At 43.9% G+C, this 16,257-nt stretch overlaps 1 protein-coding gene across 1 annotated transcript in view; it reads left to right on the top strand.

Annotated features, from left to right (window-relative positions):
* Nucleotides 1–4,949: 4,949 nt before the first annotated feature.
* LOC118375732 (histone deacetylase 4-like) overlaps nt 4,950–16,257 on the top strand; it is a 144,836-nt gene continuing 133,528 nt past the window's right edge. Inside the window, 2 exon segments of the mRNA XM_052513969.1 lie at nt 4,950–5,074; nt 6,437–6,831. Of these exon segments, the coding sequence (XP_052369929.1) occupies nt 6,810–6,831 (22 nt within the window). The 5' untranslated portion in view covers nt 4,950–5,074; nt 6,437–6,809.

Genomic DNA, 16,257 nt, shown 5'->3' with positions numbered 1-16,257 from the left:
GGTTAACTGCTAAAGCCATAACCACAGGTCCTGGAACACTGTGGGTCTATTCACTCAGTGTGGTTTGGCCGTAGCTGTGGTGGGAAGAACTGATCCTAAGTCAGTTGTTATATTTAATAAGAGCTGAGAGTTTCTAATGCATTTAGAACACGTTTTCTTCCGAATATAAAGGTCTCTACAACTTTTCAAAGAGCCTACGGTCGTGTCTGTAAAATCAACATTTAACTGAATAGAAGTATGGGCTCACCCCTTATGACAGAAACAGCCAAGTTGAAGTGTATCTACCACTGTACTGGCCGTAGATACGGCCGCTCTTAACTTTGATAACTATTTCTATAGCTCCCACCAAGGTTATTATAGTGTTGTGTTTTTATATTAGTTAGAATTTTTCTAGTTGTTTTTAAATTATTTTAAATTCTGTTTAATTTCAGTTAGTTTTCAGACCTGATTTCCTCCTTTTTTTCTAGTTTAAGTTGTATCAAAATATTTTTATTTCGTTTTTCTATTATTTAGTTTCAGTTTTAGTGTTATGGTCAGAAAGCAAGTGTGGTTGGCTAGGAGCCATTTGTGTTGTACAGTTTTTTTGTGTGACTTGGTATTAAAAGGAATAGTGCAGAGACTGATGCAATAAATATGATAGGACGAAACTCTCTTACCCATATTTACACATTTTAGTCATTTGGCATATGCTGTTATCCAGAGCAACTTAGAGGACCAAATGGGGTTAAGTGCCTTGCTCAAGGGCACATCGGCAGATTTTTCACCGAGTCGCTCTGGCCCAACACTCTTAACCGCTAGACTACCTGCCACCAGTCCAATGCTTTTTAACTTAAGTAGTACATGTACAGTATGTAAGAAGAAGTTAGCTACTGAGCCGTGTTTTTTCACCGGTTAGCGTTTTTCGGCATGAATCTTGTTCTGTATGCAGCTCTGTGGAGTGGTCACTAGCTAGCAAAGCTCCCAGTTATAACATCTGATTTTAAACCTAACCTGAACTATACTGCTAACCCGAATGCCTTAACCTAACCTTAAATGAAGACCAAAAAACGAATTTCTGTTTGTATAAATGTTTTACAATATAGCCAATTTTTACTTAGCAGCTGGCCTAAGGGGAAATCGCTCAGTACTATCTCTAGGACAAATCTCGTCACAATAAAAAGCACAGAGTTTCTCTAAACACAGAGGCGCAACATCCTGAGACATCCGGGAATGCTTGTGAAACAGCCCAAACAGAACAGGCATGGGGTTGGGGTTTCAGAAGTCAATGAGGGAAGTGAAAACAAAATCTTCCTTAGTTGTTGATTATATCAAAATCTAAAGGCACAGCCTCGATTCGAGCCAATGTCTTCAGTAGTTAAATATGTTTTGACTAAGACATTATGATAGTGACAAACTGAAACGTTTTCATTTTCGTCAAAAAACGACTTTATATTGAGGGAGTGCCTTTGATTTGACGGCCTGCATATGCACAGTTCGGGGCGAGATGACCGTTAGACCGTGTGGTTCTGCGCATGATCATAGCTAGCTAATGTCCACATGACATCGCCTGCAAGTGTTACCTGGGATTTTTATTGGAGAAGCAGTTTCTGCCTATCGTCATACTGTACTGTCTTTGGTGATAGCTTGTGATGCACAAGCTAAGCCCATTTGAAACATCGCCATTTCCTTGCTGGCTCTATCCGACAGATTCAGTAGCTTGAAAATACCCCAAAAGCTTGAAAAAGAAAACCTTCAATTTTTGCCCAAAGTTTAGAAAAAAACAAAAAAAACTGAACATAATTCATGATGATTTTTATTTTATTTATGTTCGTTTTGAAGTCAAAGATAATAGATTCAGTGTAGTTTTCTTTTTTCGAATTGGTTTGTTAATTATTGTTTTTCATGAGTAGTTTTAGTTTTAGTTCACTATTATAACCTCGGCTCCCACACGTGTAAACAATAAAGCTTTCCTGAGTGCCTAGTTTCCAGGGTCAGAGAACATTTTGGGGAGTGTCTCTCTGTCTGTTTCTTTTGTGTCATGCAGTAATTTAGCTGTCAGAAGAAATGGCAGATCCTTTTACACTGTTGTCTAAATGGAGGTTATTTACAGATGTAGTATCTTCATTTGATCACTCTTTTGTTGCTGCACAGCAGGGAATGCAATTTTGTAGTCTATTCAAGGTTAAAAAAAGGCTTCTAAAGTTAGCAATTTCCACTTTAAAATGTCAGACTTGATTTGCCCCTACACATTTTTTAAATTTAAATTTTACATTTAAGTCATTTAGCAGACGCTCTTATCCAGAGCGACTATGAATTATAATACACGTAATAATTCACATGTCCTGTTGCTGCAGGACTATTTTCCTGTTGTAGCAAACTGGCTCAAATTAAGATCCTACAAATGTATGTGTGTGTCAGTGTAAAGAGAGATGTCAAAGTTGACGTTGGATAAAACAATGGAAAGCTTGTTATAAAAAGATTGTTATTAACAAATATTCTCATGTTGACAGACTTTGTGTAAGAATATGTTATAGTAATTCTAGCATGTCACTGAACTTGCAAATGAGTCCACGCATCTTCCTCCAAGGCATATAGACACAATCTATATGAATAACGTGCACAGCTGATCTCTTTTTAAGGGACCACTGAACAAGAAGATTGTAGACAATCAACTCCCAGGTAAGAGCTGGAGACGTCCATGCAGTCCCAGTTACAGCAGCTAATGCGCAAATAACCAAAATGCTAATCAGATGTTCATTGAGTTTAGGGAGCCCCAGATAGTATACACCAATCTTGATGCTCCTTTGACGTCATTGCTCTCAATCTGTACGTCTCCAACACACCTGGGAGGCATTACCCCAGACACACACACACACACACGTGCACACACATACTTACACGCGCATGCATGCACTCACTCACTTACACACCGGCACACATGTATAGGTAGTTCCACAGGCCCACACACATATATACACACACACACTTAATTCCACATTCTTCGTCAGTCTGTTCCAGGAAGCAGGGCTACTACTGCAAGTCATGTTAATGCCAGTGCTCTGAAAGGATAAGATTGATCTCATGATCAGATCGTGAAAACACTGTCACATGGGTTGGATACAGTACAGCTGGCCTCCATACATCTCACAGAGATAGCATTATCGTAAATGTTCTCACATGTAGGTCATGTTTTGCTTGAAATACCTGATTTACCATGTAGAGAATGCATAGCATAGATATGTGAACGATGTTGAGGTAAGCCTCACTGTAGTTCAGTAGCAGGACTATGATGAACCTTACCCAGTGCAGCCATCGATGACAGATAAACAATTATAGGTGCATGAAGAATCCATTTTTATTAGGCCTGCTAATAGTTCTCAAGCCTTGCAAATTGTGAGTAAAATGCCACCAGATGGCTAGTATTGACTAGCATACACTCTTAGAAAAGAGGATTCAAAAAGGATTCATAAGCTGTCCCCATAGAAGAACCCTTGTTGGTTCCAAGGAGAACCCTTTTGGTATATCTACTTTCTCAGGCTGGGGAAAATATCCCTGTGGCTTTCCCCTAAAGAGCTTATCTTTCTCAGGCTCGCCATCATGAGACATGTCTCCAAGACCGCTCAGTTACATAACTGATGCACTGTAGCTCATCCAGAGAAATGATAATCCTCCGTTACTATGGATACAGCCTTCCCAACAGGCCTTAATTTGTGCTGGGCGGGAGAAATTACTTGAACTAAAGGGGTCCTATTCTATTCAATCACTGGTGTTCGGAAATGTGGGGTTAAAGATGGAATAACACAATCTGTCTTCATGACAGAATGGATATGCTGATTGTTGATAGTGTATTGTAATTAGTTATAATATGCCCAACCTTTGATTCTTTTGAAGAATATGATATAATCATGTTAGTGAGCCCAACAACTGTAAATATTTCGTAGACAAGGGTTATTTAAATATGCACATTTTATGGACTGCACCTAAATGGTAAAACAAAATAAACACATCTGTAAAATAAGGATTTTAGGATGTTATTCCCCATCTCAGAAAAACTGATCTGGAAACAGATACTGATTGAGCAGTCCTATATCTCAATTTGTCTGATGATGGGTAATAGACCGATTCCAGTTGGCAGTTTCAGTAGCAGCGGCCTTAACAGTCAAACAGCAGTGTGGTTAACTCTGCTGACCGCTCCTTGTGTTGTGTCTGTGGGTGGATGAGACGCAAAATAGAATTAAGTCATGGAAATAAACACTATTAGATTACACGGCTGCAGAGAGAAACACTTTTCATCTGGCAATGAGCCAGAATTGGATAAATCATCCAACTCATATTGCTTATGCTGTCAAATGCGGCACAATGTTGTTGTGACAATATCCCAGAGGTAGACGGAGAGATGTGTTAGCGTCAAGAGTAAGGTTCCAGGTAGGTTATGGAACCTTTATTGCAATAAATAAAAAAACTCACGTATTATCTATTAGAGTAGGGGGGTTTACTAGACTTTCCTGTTAGCCAGCTGTTATAGCCTAATATTGTTAAACAATGTTGTCATACAAACGTCGTTATGCTACTGGTTTAGTCGGCATATTGAATAAATATCGATTATGTGAATCTAATGACAAAGTATGAATAAACGTAATTGTAGAGAAAGGCTACAATTCCACAGATCAATATATGATATGTAGGGGCCCAGCTATTTTGGCACCATAACAATACGTAGTCAATGGCACACGACACGCCCTTTCTCGTATCAGCCCACAACACAAGTAGGCCATTATGGTAAGTAGGCTCACTAAGTAGTGAATCCATAACATTCAATATATAAACAAATTAAATATAATATCATTAGAACAGTTCTAAATGCTCACTATTGCTATCACAGCTGCAACATTTTAACAATTTTATATTGATAGCAAACCACGCCTCTCAATACTTGGATAAATGTAGGGACGCGACACGTGACTCCGTAACCAAAATCAAGTATGGCGGAATCTGTCAGAAAATGATTATTTCGCCAGTAGACTTCCCTAGTGATAAAGTCAACATATTTATTCTGCATCTTTCTCGGGACAGGGCCGCATCTTGGAGCTTCTAGGTGAGCATATCGTTTATATTTTCGACGAATGTAGCTCTTTGAAGTGCGAAAATATTCAGGATGTTGCTTAGGCAATGATGCATCGATTACGGGCGCGGGGACAATCCTATCAAAACAATGTCTGCTGCCTGAAGTTTCCAGTTGAGCTGCTCGTGCTAATAATAGACTTATTCATACAAAAAATAGATTGAATTAGCACAATATGTTGGATATAGAAAGAGTGCTTATTATTATTGTCCGACCTGCTGCGTACGGAAGAATATGTATGTTAGATCGCGAAATGCGTATCTGGCGCGCGAAATTTCTAGCTACGCACAGTCTCTGACGTGCCTTGATTTGTTCCTGTGTTCTATTTTTAGAACATGGCGGTGGATAGTGCTACACATACATGTTGATAGGGATAGTGTATCGGCAATTTTTTTGCCGTTCTAGATCGTAATGTTACGCAATGTTAAAGGAGAAATGACTGGGAAAGTCAGCTGTGTCTGTCAATGGGCGGTGGTGAAGTAGCTGTATGCGTCAACCTTTTTTTGTGAATGGGGGGCGTGCTGGTAAAATTGTGGTCAGAGAGCGAAAGACGGAGTGCATTTTAGCTATTGTGTTTTAGTACAACATCCTACTGATTTATTTTAGTATGCCTACGTTTTATTTATTCATCAGAAAGCAGTTTTTTTTAAACATTCATGCCAAGTGTATACATAATTAAAGAATGTGTAGATGTGTATGTAGCGTGTTATTAAAAATCTACCAGGTACTGAAGATGAGTAACAATTATATTGTAGATTGGTCCTAGAGCTATACGCCCTGGGCCTCTTTCTGAGCTAGAGGGACTCTCTCTGCAAATCTGTCACCCTGTATCACACAACCAGTTTGGGGACAATGGGGCCAGACAAGCGTGGACACACACACACACATACGCATACACACACATCAAGCAAAGCCCATAGAGAGTGCAGGGGAATAGCGCCCCAGGGGTTTACCCCCTCCTCTACACAGACACGCACACAAACCCCTTTCCATCACAAAGCGTGAATGTGTGCCAGCCGTGACCGACTTTTGGTGGTTTGTCCCGCAGCTCCACACTCTGCCCCTCTGTCTTGAGAAGCCCTTACCACAACCCCCCACCCCACCTCTCTCAACAAACATCCTCCCTCCCTACCTCCAGGCCATTAGCTTAGCCCTACACATGATGGGTGGTCTAGTAGTCTAGTAGTGTTTGTTGTGGGAAATCATTCCATCTGTAGACTTAATGTTGTGTTAGTGTAGGGGGATTCAGAATGAATGATTGTTTCTGAATCCAGCTCAGATTTATGTTGCTAATGCGTCATTCTTTCTCTCTTTTTTGTGTGTTTTCTTAAAAAGGCTGGTACAAGTGAGCGGGTGTCTCTGATTGGATTACCTGAACAGTAGGCTGTAAGGTGGAGGACTGTTTCCTGTTGCTGACCAGCGAAGACACTTGTGGGTGGTTGTGTTTCCTGTTGCTGATCAGTGAAGAGACCTGTGGGTGATTGTTTCCTGCTGAGGAGGACTGTGGCCCTGATCTTGGTACACATCAGACCAGCCCCCTTCCCTACACACACACACACACACACACACACACACACACACACACACACACACACTATAACCCCCCCGACCCACACACACACACACTCCACCTGTCCCGTCCTCCTCCTCTCCAGGCCGTATATTTTAAAACTTCACTGTGGATTCTCTGAGGACCATCCTGTCAACAATGACATCACACACTCACCAAGGTAAGCCCTTTACCATGCTCACTGGATCCATCTCACGTAGGCCTAATGTGTGCTTTGTATAGCTGTACCATCTCAGAATACATCCCTGTCAAATATTATTCAAGTCAATAACAACCCATGACGTGGACTCACTCAAAATAATATTTGTGGTTCTTTTCTGTTTCTTTGGCTTGTCCTGTAGATAATGTCATTTGTGCACATGATTGAATATACAGTATGATGCTGTGAAGTGTCCTACTGTTCCGCCTGTGTTCGTCAAATTGCGTCCATGACAAAGAGGTAGGCTAACTAAAGGTCTCTACTGTTGTGGATGGTGCGATTGGCCGTGTTTACCTAACACACTGGGGGATGTGTGCACTATAAATATCCTCGCCCAGGTAACATCTGGTGGGCCCCTGCAAAGGCTCAGCGGTAACCCCTCCAGCCATAAAGTATATCTTATGAATGATTCCTGACAATACCAGGACAAGAAAATGTCATGATTTTCTCAAAATTGTATTCATAGGATGGTCCTTTGGAGGAAGGATTGATGACATATATTTGACATTTGTATATAAAAGCATAATGGAGAAATAATTAATCAAAGTTGGCATATTTATGACATTTTTGCCTTACCCAGGCTTCCTTTTAAGACTCCATAATGTTTCATACAGGAATCACACCTATACCACATCTGCTAGGAGCCCAAGGCAGGCTTACAGTACCTGGAGTACTTCAAATATTATGATATCGGCCATTTTATTTCAAGAGTCTTGTTAGTTGGACTTAATTCATGTGGCGGCCATGATGTTTAAATTTGACCTGAATACATACTGGTCTGCATTCTAAATGGCACCCTTAGATAGGCCTAGTGCACTAGCTTTTGACAGTCACTATATAGGGAATAGGGTTCCATATAGGATTGTCCTGAGTTGTGAGAAACCTCGAGGTAGGCCTACACCATACTAGGTAGTCTCCATTCCCCAGCCGAGCTGAAGCCAAGCCAAAGTAAGCACATTACATCGTTAGTTGATGCCTGGATTAGTTAGCCTTAACACTTAGAGTTTTAAATCCAGTCTAATGCTTGTTGGAGATTCTCCATCCTTTTCTCTGAGTATGGTGTGATACCAACCCTTTCTTTTTCTCTCTCCATTCTTCTTTCAGTTTAAACTGAACTACTGTAGATGTGTGTGATTGTTCCCATGTCTATGATCTGCATGGCATTGTGAGTCCATTATCAGCTTACTTCCAGCGGCTTTTTTTATCTTCCGTTTATTTGAGTAAATACTTTCTTAACACTTTTTTTCTTAACTGCATTGTTGGTTAAGGGCTTGTAAGTAAGCATTTCACTGTAAGGTCTTGTGACAAATAACATTTGATCAAACACTCAGGCGTTTGCTCGTACCAACCATAACTGCTCCTTTTTGTCGATCATTTGTGGAACTGCTCTTCAGTTTAAATGTTATACTTCCTCTAAATCTTTTTAAAATTTTAAATGTTTAATTTTACCCCAATTTCGTGGTTTAGTAGCTACTATCTTGTCTCATCGCTACAACTCCCGTACGGGCTCGGTAGGGACGAAGGTTAAAAGTCATGCGTCCTCCGATACACAACCCAACCAAGCCGCACCTTCTTAACACAGCGCGCATCCAACCCGGAAGCCAACCCGGAAGCCAACCCGGAAGCCAGCCGTACCAATGTGTCGGAGGAAGCACCTGGTTACTGTGCCCGGCCTGCCACAGGAGTCGCTGGTGTGTGATGAGACAAGGATATCCCTACCGGCCAACCCCTCCCTAACCCGAACGACGCTAGGCCAACCCTCCCTAACCCAAACGACGCTAGGCCAAGCCCTCCCTAACCTGAACGACGCTAGGCCAACCCCTCCCTAACCTGAACGACGCTAGGCCAACCCCTCCCTAACCTGAACGACGCTAGTCCAACCCCTCCCTAACCCTAACGACGCTAGGCCAACCCCTCCCATACCTGGACGACCCCTCCCTAACCCGAACGACGCCAGGCCAATTGTGCGTCGCCCCACGGACCTCTCGGTCGCGGCCGGTTACAGAGCCTGGGCGTGAACCCAGAGTCTCTGGTGGCACAGCTGGCGCTGCAGTACAGCGCCCTTAACTACTACGCCACCCGGGAGGCCCTCTAAATCTTTTCTAAGAACCCCCCCCATCTCTCTACAAGTTGGGCGATAGGCTAGTTCTCAGGAATAGGCTCAGTCAGATAGTTGGTTCACTGTGCAGTCTGTATGAGCGTATATCTGAGAACAAATATGACTGTTTGCATAGAAGTGATTATCTGCTCGGAGAACTTAGCATATTAGCCGTTGACATCTGCTCAACATTGAGCTTGCACTAACGCACACAGGCTACAGTAGCCATGTTGTATTGAAAGATGCTTAGTGCTACATTCTGAAAAAAAATAGTTAACAATATGCACAGCTGCTTAGCCTGGCCTGGTGACCATCAGCTGATGCAGACACAGAGATCCATTTGTGTGTCCTCACACATTAAAAGTCAGTCCATACCCATTCAACAATGTGATTTGTAGATCCTTGCTAGACTAGAGCTACTAATACACATGGTGAGCACACCTTCACACAGCTGAATATGACATGTAGGCCTCTGAAATAGATCTGCAGGCCTCTGAAAGGGTTCTGCAGGCCTCTGAAATGGATCTGCAGGCCTCTGAAATGGATCTGCAGGCCTCTGAAATGGTTCTGCAGGCCTCTGAAATGGATCTGCAGGCCTCTGAAATGGATCTGCAGGCCTCTGAAATGGATCTGCAGGCCTCTGAAATGGATCTGCAGGTCTCTGAAATGGATCTGCAGCCCTCTGAAATGGATCTGCAGGTCTCTGAAATGGATCTGCAGGTCTCTGAAATGGATCTGCAGGCCTCTGAAATGGATCTGCAGCCCTCTGAAATGGATCTGCAGCCCTCTGAAATGGATCTGCAGGCCTCTGAAATGGTTCTGCAGGCCTCTGAAATGGATCTGCAGGTCTCTGAAATGGATCTGCAGCCCTCTGAAATGGATCTGCAGGTCTCTGAAATGGATCTGCAGCCCTCTGAAATGGATCTGCAGCCCTCTGAAATGGATCTGCAGGTCTCTGAAATGGATCTGCAGCCCTCTGAAATGGATCTGCAGGCCTCTGAAATGGATCTGCAGGCCTCTGAAATGGTTCTGCAGGCCTCTGAAATGGATCTGCAGGCCTCTGAAATGGATCTGCAGGCCTCTGAAATGGATCTGCAGGCCTCTGAAATGGATCTGCAGGCCTCTGAAATGGATCTGCAGGCCTCTGAAATGGATCTGCAGGCCTCTGAAATGGATCTGCAGGCCTCTGAAATGGATCTGCAGGCCTCTGAAATGGATCTGCAGCCCTCTGAAATGGATCTGCAGGTCTCTGAAATGGATCTGCAGGCCTCTGAAATGGATCTGCAGGCCTCTGAAATGGATCTGCAGGCCTAGTGTAAACAGTGGGTTTACCAGGTATTTTAGACTGTTGCCGCAGTTATCCCACATAAAATAACAGCCCAGTGGTTCTCTGCCAGGACCTGTCAGTCTTCTCCGTCACGCCCCTGTGGTTTTCCCATGATCCTCGGCGGTGGCCCCTCTGTGGTTGTGGTCACTGGTCAGACGGGCACGCTTATCATCAGTTCCCATGGCGATGCAGTGACTGCCCGGGCTGCCCTGTGCAGTTTAGCTGCAGTAGATAAGAGACCTGCTTGCTCACAATCACAGCGCTGTGTGGGTTTGTCACTCCCTTAGGTCTGTAGCTGTCCCATTAGTTTTCTCTTCCTCCATTCTTCCATTTGTTAGGAAGAACATATTGGAGATTTTTGTCTTCTTCCAGTGATTTACTTTGACAAAAGTCTGAATACTCGTCATACACAAAGCAAGCATGCACGCGCATTCAGAAAACATAGGCCCTAAGCCTTTCAAACTCAACTCTGGACCTCGATGCTAGTTCCACTGCATATTGTCATGGTTTCCCTCTAATCTGGTACAGAGTTATACCCCTGCCCTAGCCCTTACATCCTGTGTTGTTCCTAGGTTTTAGAGCTTCCTCGTGGAACAGTTGGATGCCTGCAGTGCAGAGATTGCTTAACCATCTACTGAACGTAATGTCGAAGCACACAGACTAACGTTGTTTTTGCGGTCGTGAAGAGATATTGAACGAGTATCCCATCGGGCCTCATAAATAGGCTTAATATTTCAGCAGAGTAGGAAGCAGCACATTGATAGTGTTGGGAAATGATAGCAGTGGGCTCTAGCCGGCAAGGTTTTACGTTATCCCACTCAGTGATTCTAAGGGTTTCCTGGAACCACCGCAAACATGTTTACCATAGCTAGAGCTGGCCCGGCACTGAGTCATGACACACACACACTGTTCCATTCAGAGCAGAGGCACGGTCGGTAAGTGATTGGGTGGTGGCTTTTTTTGAGCTTGATCTTTTCCTGGGAAAGATGTCGTTTTTTGAGCCAATACATCTTTGGCCCAGCAGATGATAAGTGAAGCTGGTCCAGTGTATTCACATCAACAAAGGACTTTAACCTACTGTAATTCAATTCTCTCCTATCTCTGTTTTCATGGGGGTTTTATGTGGTTGAACCAGTGAACTTAACGTGCTACTCCTTGTCCTCCAGTGCAAGGCTCCTGTTGATGTGGGTTCGAAGAGGAAATGGTTTCTAGTATTATACAACTTTAAGGTGCTGATAGGCTCACTGATATGAGGCATATGGTGAACAGCAGCACACCTGGTTGTGGCTTACTGCTTCAGATCAGAGTAGACTGGTCTAGACTACAGAGGGTTTGACCTTCATGTTATCTTCTTCCTCAGAGAATAAGTGGTGAAACTACTAGACTGACTGTGTGTGTCTAAATGTGAGCTTGTGTGTGTTCACGAGAGCGAGTGTGCATGTGTGACAGCGAAACACTGTTTTTGTTTCCTTACCCTCCTGTCATCCCCTCTCCGTCCATTATCCAATCCAACTAGAGGTGAAGGGGCTAATTAACCCCTTCACCTCTAGTTGGATTGGATAGTGTGTGGTTTAACCCCTTCACCTCTAGTTGGATTGGATAGTGTGTGTGGTTTAACCCTTTCATCTCTAGTTGGATTGGATAGTGTGTGGTTTAACCCCTTCACCTCTAGTTGGATTGGATAGTGTATGGTTTAACCCCTTCACCTCTAGTTGGATTGGATAGTGTGTGGTTTAACCCCTTCACCTCTAGTTGGATTGTATAGTGTGTGGTTTAACCCTTTCATCTCTAGTTGGATTGGATAGTGTGTGGTTTAACCCCTTCACCTCTAGTTGGATTGGATAGTGTGTGGTTTAACCCCTTCACCTCTAGTTGGATTGGATAGTGTGTGGTTTAACCCCTTCACCTCTAGTTGGATTGGATAGTGTGTGGTTTAACCCCTTCACCTCTAGTTGGATTGGATAGTGTGTGGTTTAACCCCTTCACCTCTAGTTGGATTGGATAGTGTGTGTGGTTTAACCCTTTCATCTCTAGTTGGATTGGATAGTGTGTGGTTTAACCCCTTCACCTCTAGTTGGATTGGATAGTGTGTGGTTTAACCCCTTCACCTCTAGTTGGATTGGATAGTGTGTGGTTTAACCCCTTCACCTCTAGTTGGATTGGATAGTGTGTGGTTTAACCCCTTCACCTCTAGTTGGATTGGATAGTGTGTGGTTTAACCCCTTCACCTCTAGTTGGATTGGATAGTGTGTGGTTTAACCCCTTCACCTCTAGTTGGATTGGATAGTGTGTGGTTTAACCCTTTCATCTCTAGTTGGATTGGATAGTGTGTGGTTTAACCCCTTCACCTCTAGTTGGATTGGATAGTGTGTGTGGTTTAACCCTTTCATCTCTAGTTGGATTGGATAGTGTGTGGTTAAACCCCTTCACCTCTAGTTGGATTGGATAGTGTGTGGTTTAACCCCTTCACCTCTAGTTGGATTGGATGATGTGTGTGGTTTAACCCCTTCACCTCTAGTTGGATTGGATAGTGTGTGGTTTAACCCCTTCACCTCTAGTTGGATTGGATAGTGTGTGGTTTAACCCCTTCACCTCTAGTTGGATTGGATAGTGTGTGGTTTAACCCCTTCACCTCTAGTTGGATTGGATTGTGAACCCCTTCACCTCTAGTTGTTGGATAGTGTGTGGTTTAACCCCTTCACCTCTAGTTGGATTGGATAGTGTGTGGTTTAACCCCTTCACCTCTAGTTGGATTGGATAGTGTGTGGTTTAACCCCTTCACCTCTAGTTGGATTGGATAGTGTGTGGTTTAACCCCTTCACCTCTAGTTGGATTGGATAGTGTGTGGTTTAACCCCTTCACCTCTAGTTGGATTGGATAGTGTGTGGTTTAACCCCTTCACCTCTAGTTGGATTGGATAGTGTGTGGTTTAACCCCTTCACCTCTAGTTGGATTGGATAGTGTGTGGTTTAACCCCTTCACCTCTAGTTGGATTGGATAGTGTGTGGTTTAACCCCTTCACCTCTAGTTGGATTGGATAGTGTGTGGTTTAACCCCTTCACCTCTAGTTGGATTGGATAGTGTGTGGTTTAACCCCTTCACCTCTAGTTGGATTGGATAGTGTGTGGTTTAACCCCTTCACCTCTAGTTGGATTGGATAGTGTGTGGTTTAACCCCTTCACCTCTAGTTGGATTGGATAGTGTGTGTGGTTTAACCCCTTCACCTCTAGTTGGATTGGATAGTGTGTGGTTTAACCCCTTCACCTCTAGTTGGATTGGATAGTGTGTGTGGTTTAACCCCTTCACCTCTAGTTGGATTGGATAGTGTGTGTGGTTTAACCCCTTCACCTCTAGTTGGATTGGATAGTGTGTGGTTTAACCCCTTCACCTCTAGTTGGATTGGATAGTGTGTGTGGTTTAACCCCTTCACCTCTAGTTGGATTGGATAGTGTGTGGTTTAACCCCTTCACCTCTAGTTGGATTGGATAGTGTGTGGTTTAACCCCTTCACCTCTAGTTGGATTGGATAGTGTGTGGTTTAACCCCTTCACCTCTAGTTGGATTGGATAGTGTGTGGTTTAACCCTTTCATCTCTAGTTGGATTGGATAGTGTATGGTTTAACCCCTTCACCTCTAGTTGGATTGGATAGTGTGAAGGGGTTAAAATCACTCCCAGTTTGCACATAAGAGCCATTCACTTATCCATAGGCTATTTATAGCAACACACATGAGTGAATGCATGGTGAACAAACAACCATTGTTGCTGGTTTCTTTGTCTGTGTGTGTATTTTCTGCATGATGGAGCAGTTGTCAGTGGCTGCTGCCATGTGCTGCAGAGCAGACCTATAAATGGAACAACAAGAACACTGAACACAAGGCTACATGACAGAAACACTCGTCTGTTAGCAACTGTTGTCAATGCAACTCAACAGCTTTCAACAGCATGGACCGTAGAGGAGAGATGGTTCTCTCTCTGTCAAACCCCTGTAGACACACATCTCTTTCTTATCAGTGTGAGCCCAGGTGTGTTGATGGATGTCTAGTGCTGATGGCACCTTGTCTGCCCTTGAGACAGGTGAAGACAGAGAATATGTATACGTAGAATAACATAAACATGTTACACCGTTGACAGGGTGATGTGGTTGGGTGAGGTCATTCAGTCCCGGGAGAGGGGTGTGGGTTGGGACAGACAGAGGGCCCTGCTGTACTCGGACAGGTGGTATAGTCTGGGATGTAACTGAGGAATGGCTGGGCCAGCATCTCAGAAACTGAACCATTGTTACATTGTGTGCATTTGTACGTACTGGTAAGTGTCCAACCAAATTTTTTTCTGTCAAAATGCGCATCTTCAGCTTCTCTTGCCAAATGTCCTCATTGCACCCAATGACCATTGACAATAACTCTGACAGACCTTCCAGCCTGACAGATTGTCCTCTCCCTCACCAAGAATTGGCTTAGGCCTGCTTTGGCCTGGTCCACTCTAGCCTCCCCCAGCCCAACACATCCAGGACCAGGGGTTATGTCCTGCCTGGGTGAAACCGCCCTGGACCCTACCATCCAACCTGACTGTCCAGAATAAGGCTCCACTGAGCGTCCCGTCCCCCTTAAACAAACACCCCATTATGGGCTCCATACTGGGGCCTTGTCCCTCTGCCTGTTCCTCAGCTCTGTTTTTAATTGGTATTAGGCTAGAGACAGTGGCGGGGGAAAGGAGATAATGAGAGGAAAGAGTCTCTTTGTGTGTCCGAGCCGCCTGAGGCCTTTATGTCCCTAACTCCACACAGAGAGAAACCGGATACAGGGTGTACTGCCAGCCGCAATTACAGTTTACACAGACGAAAGCAAACCTATTCTGGCTTTTGACACTGCCTGTCATTGTTTAGGACAGGCAAGGGGAGGAGGACGACGATATCAAGTTAAAGTCTGGGTTGGCTGGCTGGCTGGATGGATGGCTGGATGGATGGCTGGATGGATGGATGCGCGATTGAAGTGCTATCTTTTTATCGACGTTTTCTTTGTTCATTGTCGGGTATCTCTTATAAGCCCGACTGACATGAAGCTAGGAGGTTCTTAGTGGCATTGCAAGGCTCGTGCCTCTTGAGTTCTGGTGGTTCTGGAAGTGTGAGGTTAATGATGGGCTTATTGACTAGGAAACTTCCCTTCTCTGATCGTCAAACCAAAGTTGGTATTTTCAAACCAAGCCTAGCGTGTAGAGTTAGAGCCAGTCTTCCAAGGCCACACTTTTCAATGACATCTGTTCACTTTTCTCCTCAATTAATATTATCCATTTTCCTTAAATCATTCATATGCATTGGATATAGGTCACATGTTATCTTACCATGCTATGCCATGTCAAATGGCTTCTGTGATGCTGGGAAACAGAGAGATACATGCCTACTCCTCCACTCATCACCGTCACAATCTTTCTCTGCTCTTCCTCCCAGTGTGAACGGGAACCTAAAGGTCGCCTCTGTTCACAGAACGGGTCTCTCTTTATGACAGGACGTCAGAGCCTGCCCCAGAAGTCAGGGGTCGCTGATTGTGGGCATGTTGCTATGACGTCAGATGCTGACCCCAGGAAGTGAATGGGATGGCCCTAGAGGAAGTGTCTCCTAAGGAGAGGCCTGTCTGGTTGATGGTATTGTTCCTCTGTGTGTGATCTCTCCATGGTACACACAGCGGGGAGGGGAAGTGCAACCAGTGTAATGAGACAGGAGCATCCTTCCTGACTCTGTGTGTGTGAGAGAGAGTGATTTACTAATGAGTGTGGACTGCATGAACGTGGACTGCGAATGGGTACATGAGGACTGGGGCTGTGATGCTACCAGTATTGCGAACAGATCAAACTCTTTGGTCTTTTAATAACTGCTGTATGTAAAACATTGTGTGCTTAAGATTGGACAATGTTACTGATGATGTTTGTTTACAACATTAGGGCTGTTTTTCTAAAGAAGTTAAATCCA

Source organism: Oncorhynchus keta, unplaced genomic scaffold (genome assembly GCF_023373465.1).
Source record: "Oncorhynchus keta strain PuntledgeMale-10-30-2019 unplaced genomic scaffold, Oket_V2 Un_scaffold_14384_pilon_pilon, whole genome shotgun sequence".
Lineage (NCBI taxonomy): Eukaryota > Metazoa > Chordata > Actinopteri > Salmoniformes > Salmonidae > Oncorhynchus > Oncorhynchus keta.
This window is presented reverse-complemented; position numbering and strand designations above follow the sequence as displayed.